The 9,967-nt window shown below is 41.4% G+C and overlaps 1 protein-coding gene across 1 annotated transcript in view; it reads right to left on the bottom strand.

Annotated features, from left to right (window-relative positions):
- Window positions 1-273: 273 nt before the first annotated feature.
- Window positions 274-9,967, bottom strand: part of LOC146838949 (uncharacterized) — a 264,177-nt gene continuing 254,483 nt past the window's right edge. Inside the window, exon 4 of the mRNA XM_085599991.1 lies at window positions 274-2,599. Coding sequence (XP_085456117.1) covers window positions 1,242-2,599 — 1,358 coding nt within the window. The 3' untranslated portion in view covers window positions 274-1,241. The remainder of the gene's footprint in view (window positions 2,600-9,967) is intronic.

The raw sequence follows: 9,967 nt of genomic DNA, 5'->3' as shown, positions 1-9,967 counted from the left end.
TGTACTGTTTGTGGAACAACCAAGGGATATCTTGTTTTTACTAATTTAACATTAACACAACCTGGAGAACTGGGAGGCTGAGGTGAGACAAGAAAGCAAAAGAATTAAACCACAGCTGGCATCAGAATGGAGCAGCTCCAAAGTTATTACAGCCTCCATTTATAGGACTTGTGTGAGTTTTACAATTTACAGGGTTAGTCCTCTTCTGCTACAGAGAACTCAGATCTAACCAAATATACTCTGACAAATGTACACAACATATTACATGCAGAGTTTTACTATTTACTCTTCTTTCATTTATTGATGTATGATTTCCAAGCCTTATTCTTCCACTAAACAGCAATCAGACTTTTTCAAATACCGCTATACAAATACTTTCATATGCATCTATCATTTATAACCCCTTATACATATATCCATAAGAGGATTTGTATGCGTCAAATAACTATACATTATACAATGTTGTAACAACAGTAAACAAGTAACATCACTGAGACAAAGGGCCAAGAGGTTTATACAATACAGGAACAACAGTTAAGATGATATGTATAAAATACAATATCAAGAAATCAAGTTTGAACTCCTGAAACATTACATAATGTAGTTAGAACAGAACAGGTATGTGAGAGCCTGAACCAAGAGGGTTGCTCCTTAACATTCTGGAATAACAGCCTTATGACAGATTACTGGGTGAAACTCATTCCATATTCAGAGAACTTGAATGAATTTGCAACTCATTCTACATTCAGCAAACATGAATGGTTTTGCTTCTCTGTTAAAGGACCTTAATGTTTGAGGATGTAACTAAGTTCACAATCACTCCTCTGTGAAATTTCTGATATGCATGTTCACTGATGGGCTCCTAGCATTACATTTGTAGATAAAGTTAGTAATTTGCTTCACCTTTAGGATTTTATGTCATATGTATTCACTGACAGACTTGAGCTTAACCCACAATCACTGCATCATGTTTATTCTTCAAAAAAGGTTGGCTGGTACATTCATCCCACATTTCCTAAGTTTGTTTTTTTCCCTCTTGTATGTGTTTGCTGATATCACATTAACAATAAGAATTGGTTAAAGCTATTCTCAGATTCACTGTATGCACTTATTTTTTCATTGAGTGCTCTCTGGGGAGGACAATTCATAAAAGCCCACATTCACTACGTTCGTGTTTTTACCATGGTTTACATTTGTGAATGGCACCTATGGCTGATGATTATTCAAAGATCGTTAAATATTCACTGAACATCTGTGTTTTTTCTGTGTATCTGCATGTGGCGTGTTAGGTGTGCCAACTGAATAAAGCTCTTCCCACATTTGCTGCATGTGTATGGTTTTTCTCCTGTGTGGGTTTGCTCATGGCGCTTTAGATCTGACGAATTAATGAAACCCTTCCCACATGTGTTGCACTTACATGGTTTTTCTCCAGTATGTGTTCGCTTATGCTGCAATAGGGCTCCTGGTCTTTTAAAGCTCTTTCCGCATGTATTGCACAAGTATGGCTTTACTGAAGTGTGTGTTAGCAGATGGCCCCTTATGGATGATGCTTTAAGGCACTTTCCACATTCACTACAAATGTGAGTTTTTTCTCCTGTGTGTGTTTGCTGGTGGGCCTTTAGAGCTGATGGAGCAACAAAACGCACCCCACATTCACTACAAACATATGGTTTTTCTCCCGTGTGTGTTCGCTGATGTATTCTTAGGTATGAGGGTTCATTAAAACTCTTACAACATATGGTGCATGTGTATGGTTTTTCTCCTGTATGTGTTCGCAGATGGACCACTAGTCTTGAAGATTCATGAAAGCCCTTCCCACAGTCCTTACATTTGTATGGTTTTTCACCAGCGTGCATTTGCTGATGACGCTTTAAGGTTTTTGGATGACCAAAACTTCCACCACATTCAATACACTTGTATGGTTTTTCTCCTGTGTGTGTTCTCTCATGTATCTTTAGGTATGATAAGTGATTAAAGCCCTTTCCACACTGACTGCATTTGAATGCTTTATGTGTTGCATGCGTTCGCTTGCGAGACAATAGGCTTGATGATACATTGAAACTCATACCAAATTCATGGCACTTATATGGGTTTTCTCCTGTGTGGGTTTGTTGATGCCCCCTTAGGATGGATGCCCGACTAAAGTTCTTCCCACATTCAATGCATGTGTAAGGTTTTTCTCCGGTGTGAGTTCGCTGATGGCACATTAGACCTAATTCCTGATCAAATCCCTTGCCACACTCATGGCAAATGTATGTTTTTTTTCTTGTGTGAGTTTGTTGATGGCGCTTTAGGTCCGATGACTGAATGAAACCCTTTCCACACTCAATACACCTATATGGTTTTTCCCCTGTGTGTATTCTCTGATGGACCTTTAGCAGTGATGACTGCTTATAGGTCTTCCCACACTCGCTGCACATGTATATTTTGTTTCCTATCACTGTTTGCTGGTGGCATTTTAGGTTTGATGATGTGACTTTCAAGCTTTTCACACATTCGCTGCTTGTGCATTGTTTTTCTCTTGGAAATTCAGACTCTTGGCTGGCTACATTTTTATGTTCATCCCCCAGATTAGTTTGCTGATGGCCCATCATGGTTCATAAAGCTCAAAATGTATTCTCACATTCACACGTAAGTGGTATTGCAGATAAGAATGTTCCAACAGAGAGGATGAATAACGACTACATTAATTCCAGTGATGACATTCTTGGCTTCTCTTGAGAAGGCTGTGTCTTCTTGTCGATTACATTAATATTTACACAAGAGGAAAATAAGTGTATATGTTAGCACATTGTTCAGTACTGCAAGAAGCAGCGCTACATCTTTTACCATTTAATTGTTCAACTTACAATGTATGTATTCTGCATAATAGAACGTTTTATGTAGTTTCTATAGTGTGGCAGAATGAGAATTACATTGGCCACAAATATAACATGATTATCCTCCTTTTAGGCAGTAAAGCAATGCTGTAACTGCCACTGGGAGATCTCCCCTCAATGACCATGTTGGAAACGTTATAAAGCACATTTGCTTGTTGATTTCATACTGGTTTTTCTGTTTTAGTCAGAGGCTGTAAATGTACTTTGACTTGTACATCCATGGGTTGCTCTAGTTGGTTCCTTGGAGGATGTCTCTGTTCATGCTTCCGTTATTCGGCCTCTTGTGAGACTGTTCCCTTTCTGAGGCACAAGCACCAATGCTTCTAGCCTCTCTTGGATATGTTTCTGATGAGTCTTAGTTTAAGATGTAAGTGGATCCTTCCACTGTTGGTGGTAAAAAGATCTGAAATCATAAAACATGTATACATTAAGAGACATCAAATCATCTTATCTTTTAGGAAAAGTGAAACTACATGCTATTGGAATAAAGATATGGAACTAGTATTTAATGAAATCTCTGATTGAAAGCTTTACGAATAGAAACCAGCATTGGTGAAGAAAATGAGTTTTTACTAGGTTCTATTAATTTCCTTACATTCCTTGCCATCTCGTGACAAAACCCTGCCTACAGCCTCCATTTCTGCTGACGCTCAAAACTATCGCATACCCAAGTCCCTCTGTTCTTTGCAGTTAGCCAATTCATCAACAGAAAGCCATGAGACACCTACGCCCTGTGTAAACAAGCTTGTTTTTCATCTTCTGCTTCCTGCTTGGTAAACATCCTTGACACCTTGATCAGGTTATCTGGACAATGGTCTGACTGACCGAGCCTTGATAAAGTCGATTGAACAATGGTCTGAATGCCGAGCCTTGATCAAGCTGATTGAACAATGGTCTGAATGCCGAGCCTTGATCAGGTCATCAACTATAAACACCGCCTTGATCTGGTCATCAACTACAAACAGCGCCTTGATCAGGTTATCGACTACAAACACCGCCTTGATCAGGTTATCAACTGCAAACACTGCCCTGGTTGAACAATGGACTGAATGCCAAAAGAGTGGAGTAAAAATGTATATAAGGCTTGTTCGCTGTGGAGTAAAGCAGCAGCCTCCTGGGTTTTGTCTCTGACTAGCTTGGGACTCTGTTCCATAGCCCGGGCTATTGTAATAAAGGTGGTTCTCTCTGCAGACGAAGGTTTCCGGGTCCACTTTATTATATAAGGAGGGTAAGAGTAGACTCGGGTGATTCCTGCACCGCCAAGCCCCCACTCCTCCTTGAGATGGGCTTTTCTTGGTTCTACATTGGCATAGCCAATAGGTCTCGCTTTTGAGACCTTATAAGTATTTAGTTATGCAGCACAATATCCTTGGTGCAACAACAACTGTTGCTTGGCTAAACACTTATAAGGTCCCAAAGGCGAGACCTATTGGCTATGCCAATGCTTGTTAATAATGTATGACATACTGTAGATGGGAGCATAGGCACACAATATGGCACTAGCAATTTCCCTAAAGCACAAGGATGTGACATAATAACCAGAGCTGCAGAGCAAGAAGCTAGAGAACCATGTTAGAGTTATGGCATTGGCTTACAGCCCTGTGAAATAGAGTATGTAATGTTAAGACCATATCTGTAACCCCACATTGTGTGGTATACAGGCAGAGGGAAAAGAATTACGGGCAGATTTAAGAAAGGAACCTGCACTAAATTTAAACTATGTAAGATCAGGCCCATAGAGACGATTAACAGTGTTGTGGCAATAATTATTAAAGGCACACAGACTCCCAAAGTGGCCAAAATGCTGATAGATAAATAGCAGCATCCGTAAAGCGGTGCACGCTAATTAAGTCAACCAAAAAATGACCCTCTCACCCTTGTCTGAAACTGGTGCCAGAATGTAGTCACATATGGGGTAGTACAGAACAGACTGTGCCGGCTTTCTGATGAAAAGAGTCATTTTGAATAGATGACCCAAAAGATTAGTATGGGAGTAAAGATTGCTGTGCTAGGGCTAACCGTGGCTCACTGACAGCTGGTGGAAAATAGATAGATAGATACACAGATAGATTAATAGATAGACAGACAGGCAGATAGATAGATGATTTTTTCCCATTACGTTTTTACTCTTCAGTGCAGAATCTCATTCGTCTTATTACAGCTAGCTTCTACTTGGAAGGATCAAGGTGGAAAAATCAGTGATGATTCAAAGCTCACAATCACAGGCCAAAAAAGCAGAGATAGGCACATCTTACACGCTCATTTTCTGATGCTATTACTCAGATACAATTTGTAAAATGAATTTGAAAGCTCAATGTAACAGTTGATGGACAAATGTTTAACGGAGGTGAAAGGAAAGATAATGGATTTGGGGTAAATGTAGAAAAAAGGTGAGGCAGGAGAAACCAAACAGCAAAAGAATTTAAAAGTTAAAGAAAAATAGGGTGTATAGTGCACCGAAAAAGAAGGAGAGAGAGAAGGGAGCTTGGTGTTGAGATTAGTCAGATAATGTGAGGAGTAAGGGAGAGAAGCTGGCAAGACTGAGGAGGAGAGAAGCCAGTAAGGATGTGGTTAGAAAGGGATGAAAGGATGAGAAAGGGTGAGAGAGAGAAGCAGCAGGTGAAGGGTAGAGAGGAAGACTGGGTAGAACGGGGATGAGAAGTAGAGAGGAGGCGGTGAGAGGAAGAGGAGCTAAGTGGTTCAGGAGAGATACACAAGGGAGAGAAAAAGATTAAAGAAAAGGAGAAATTGCAGGCAGCAGGAAAGAAGGTAAAGGAGATAATCTAGTGAGGGGAAAAGAAGCCAGTGAAGGACGGGGGTGGAAGTGAGGGGGGTAGATACCAGTGAAAGTGAGGGAGATAGAATCGGCTAGTGATGTAGGAAAACACGCGGATCTAAAATGGTTGAGGGTGAAAAGAAGAGGACAAAGGAAGAGATCATTCAGGGAGTGAGGAGAAACCAGAGGACGCGAGGAGGGAAAGAGAGCGTAAGAGAGACATAAGGCAAAGAACAGATAGAGAGGATGAGAAGCAGGAAAGCCATAGGAGAAGAAGCAGAGAGTGAGAGGGAGTCCAGAAAAGAAGAGCAAAAGTGAAGCCAGAGAAAGGGGGGTGAAAGGCTGCGGAGATGGGCAGAGATGCCGGCAAGGGAGAGAAAAATGAAGTGGAAACCAGATGTTCGATGGCAAGTGAAATCAGACAGGGAAAGAAGGAAAAGATGGATAGGTAGCCAGAGTGAATGGGGAGTCCAACCAGGCAGTGGGTCGCAATTGTAGAAACGCTTATGCAAGTGCAAAGTAGCGACAAAGTGGATTGATGATGGAACGGCTGTCAGAAGAGACAGCCACTGAGTGAACAACATGGAAGGAAGCAATGCTGAGCTGCCGCTTCCAGTCTCTTTCTAAGATGAATAGAGTGCAGAAAGAAAAATAGAACTAACAAGCGGGAGGTGTGTGTGTGCGCGATCTAAAAGAAAAAAAAAAAAGGACGCATCTTCAATGACTCTGTAATTGTATTTTTAAAATCAATAGCCTGCCGCCGTAGTTCAGCGGGTCTGTAGCGTACCCGGCGGGTTAAGGTGGCAACGCCGGTGATTCTGGATGTGAAGGATGCAGGCATCGTGCCAGGGAAAGGCGCGAAGGATGGACCCGATCACCCATGAGGCTCCTGATGGCCGCTGGTCTGTTCTTGGCTGATAGAACTAACAAGCGGGAGTGTGTGCGCGCGCGAGCTAAAAGAAAAGAAAAAAAAGGGACGCGAGTGGTGCTCGCGCCCGACGGCAAAAGTGAAAGCAGGCTGGCGAGCGGTGCGCGCGCACCATGATGAGAGAGGAAAGCCAGATGGCGCCTCTGCTCGTCATTGTGCGCGTAACCGCACGCTCTATGCCAGCAAAATCGCGTGGTCGGACTTGTAAAAGTCCACTTACTAAATGTTTTGCCAGCGCAACGCATACGCTGGCTCAGGCGAGAACTAAAAATGATTGTGCCCTTGTGTAACGTAACCGGTGCTCATGTAAAGCGCTCCAATACCTTCGGGTCCAGTTTGCACTATATGAATCTAGAAAAATAAAAAATGAGCGTGTATTCCTTTCTCTGCTTGTTACATAGAAACTCAAAACAGTTTTCGACTTTAAAATTGGCACTGTCAATGTTTGTATTTCCTTCTCCCCCCTTTGACTTGCCCTCCTTTATGGTACACTCACGGAAGTGTTTTTACAATCAAAAATGAAATGTGCCATTCTGTTCTAAGATCACCAAGCTTAAAACAGCATATATTTTGTAAAAATGCACTCGTGTACTCTGGTCCACTTGTGGAATCATCTGTTTGAAAACAACAGTCAACATGTAAACCATGCAAACTAAATAGCAACACTTTCCTCAAACATCAAAGCCTATCAGAATAATCATGACAGATATAATGAGAGCTGACTCGATTTATATCCAAAGGAGCTGGGCAGGGGGTATTTAGCACGCTTCAGGGATGTATCGGCTCTATCAATCCGATCAAAATAGAACCCACCCCCAAACTCCCTCCCAGGCTAATTGTTCTAATCTACTTCTGTGCCCGCGTGCAGTGCCTGACCTCAGCTGGTCACGCATCAGGTGACGTACTGAAGGGCAGCATGACATCTACAAATGTGTAGATAGCCAGAGCTCTTAAAGGTGTCATAAATGAGTGGGGGGGGGGGGCCGCCAGGCATCTGCGTGTCTCTATTTGCAATGCAAATATTTCCTGAGACACAATCAGTCGTCAATCAGTAATGCATACATAGCTGCGTGTGAAAGCACTTAATGAGCCATGACGACTCGTAACTGTAAAACAAATAATGAGATAAGAAAGGCAATGACGGCTGCACGTGTTGATGCGCACATGCACGCAAGCTTTAGGCCAGGAAAAGCTTGTAGGGAGCACTTTGAAAACCCCCTTACTAAAAGTCGAGCAAGGCTCGACCTAAAAAGATAAATGCAGTGGAATTCCCTCCCTATAACAATGCATGAAGTAAAATGAAAAACAAGCACATTGTAATGAACAAATATAAATATTAACAACATAAGAACCAAAACCCTGTAGCAAAGAGAGAATTAGATACATATGCAATCCAGGCACACAAACATTGTAAAAACCTTCTCATAGCATGTGTAAAACTTGCACAAAATTTATAAAAAAGATATTCTGTGTGTTTTTTTCTCCCTATAAAATGCAATTCAGTCTTTTTCTTGAAAAACATGAACAACAGATCCTAGGACCGTGTCACAGTTGTACTTTTAAAATGAGATCCCAGCGCAAACACCTACTTAGGCAGGAATCACAATCATACGTGTTTCAATAGTTACCATACCCAGTAATTACTAGGAGAGATGATGAATGCATGCCTTGTTAAATTACAACATTTCAAATTGGGAAGCACTAAAATCCATTTTTACACCCCATTTGAAGGCAAAATTGGAGGTAGGTGATAAATTTCACACCAAATAAATTCTGAACAAATTTGAGTTGATTTAGTGTCCGTTTCAATAACTATCAATTTAAACACTAGGTCATGTTTAATGAAGACCTTTACTGTGATCCTGGCACACTAGAAATGTAAAATAAATCAGATTAACAAAATCAACATACAGATGGGGAGTTTTTGAAAAACTTGATGTAGATCTTAGCTTCTACAGTTATAAATATGCAATGAATTAACTTCCAAACAATAAAACACTTTTTGGAAGATTTAACTAACTTTCTTCAACCAATTTCTTCAGACTTAATTGACCACGGTCCTCATTACTGCCCTTTGTCGAGTAAAGATGCATATGGCTTAAACAGGAGGACACTTATTTCTATGTTCTTCCTTTCCTTTTGCTGTCAGTTTAATAAGTACTAATTTTAATGTATAAGCCGCTTATTTCTATTCATGGACTAATAACTCGTTTGATTCTATGGCTAAATGTGCCCTTTATGTTTTAAATTACCAAAGAAGTCCCTGTTTATATCTATTTTAGTGACTCCAAAGTAGAATTTGAGCATAAAACTTGCCTTTTCTCACACATTTTAGGTGCACAATTATAATGCACAAGCTGCACTCTACCAGATTAAACCCATTTGAAACCCCTCTCGCAAAGCCAATAGCGGAGACTGCGCATCAGATCGAAGACTACTGGTGGATCTCTATAGAATATAAAGATATGAAAAGTGAGTACACATGTCAAGGAAGAAATAACACGCTTCTAATGCCCTCATATGCCTACTTGTTTGCCTGTCATAAGGAGACAAAATATACAGAACCTAAATAAATATAAATTTGCCGCATACTGTAGGAAAGTGCCCCTTCTTGCATGGTTGTCCCCCACTTTTTGCCTAACGTTGATGTACTTTGACTGAGTGTGCCCTGGGTTCCTGTCAACCAGGTACCCAAGGCCTATGTTCTTTCCCTAAACTGTGATGTTGCAAAACCCAGTTGGCAACTCTCTGGCCATATGCAAGTCCCTTCTAAAAGGTACCAAGGGCACTGTAACCAGGCAAGGCCTTCAAGGGCTGCAGCACTTACTGTGTCACCCTTAGAGGTCCTGTACCTTTACACAAACACACTGCCATTGCATGCTGCGTGTTTTGGTGCAAAAAAATTGAAAATCAACATGACACACATCCCTGTGTGCCATGCCTACAATCTACTGCCCTAGCAAAAGACACACAATTGATGGACGGAATGCAGAACAAATCAAAACATTCACCCCCAGTCAAGAGATACATGCCACCGGAATCAAGCTATCCTGGCTGAAGAGTGGTGAAACCCCGAAATCGGTCGTAGGATGCTTGTTTCCAGTCCAAGGAGGACCTGGCTTGGCAGTTCGGGCCATGAGTCACAGGGTCAAGACTGATTTGCATATGGCTAGGTTCAAACTGGAATGGCATGGTGAGCAAAAAAACTATGGATTTAGGCCCAGATCTCTGTACTGGGGTGAATGTATGACAATGTTCTGCATTCTGTCCATCAACTGTTGTTTTTGCAATCCACTGCCCTGGCATGGGTAAGCCACCCTTCTAGTTAAGTGGTGTGGAATTCGTATAGCCCGACGCCCAGGACATATTGTTTGGGGCAAGGAC

Source organism: Triturus cristatus, chromosome 4_2, assembly GCF_964204655.1.
Source record: "Triturus cristatus chromosome 4_2, aTriCri1.1, whole genome shotgun sequence".
NCBI classification, from domain to species: domain Eukaryota; kingdom Metazoa; phylum Chordata; class Amphibia; order Caudata; family Salamandridae; genus Triturus; species Triturus cristatus.
This window is presented reverse-complemented; position numbering and strand designations above follow the sequence as displayed.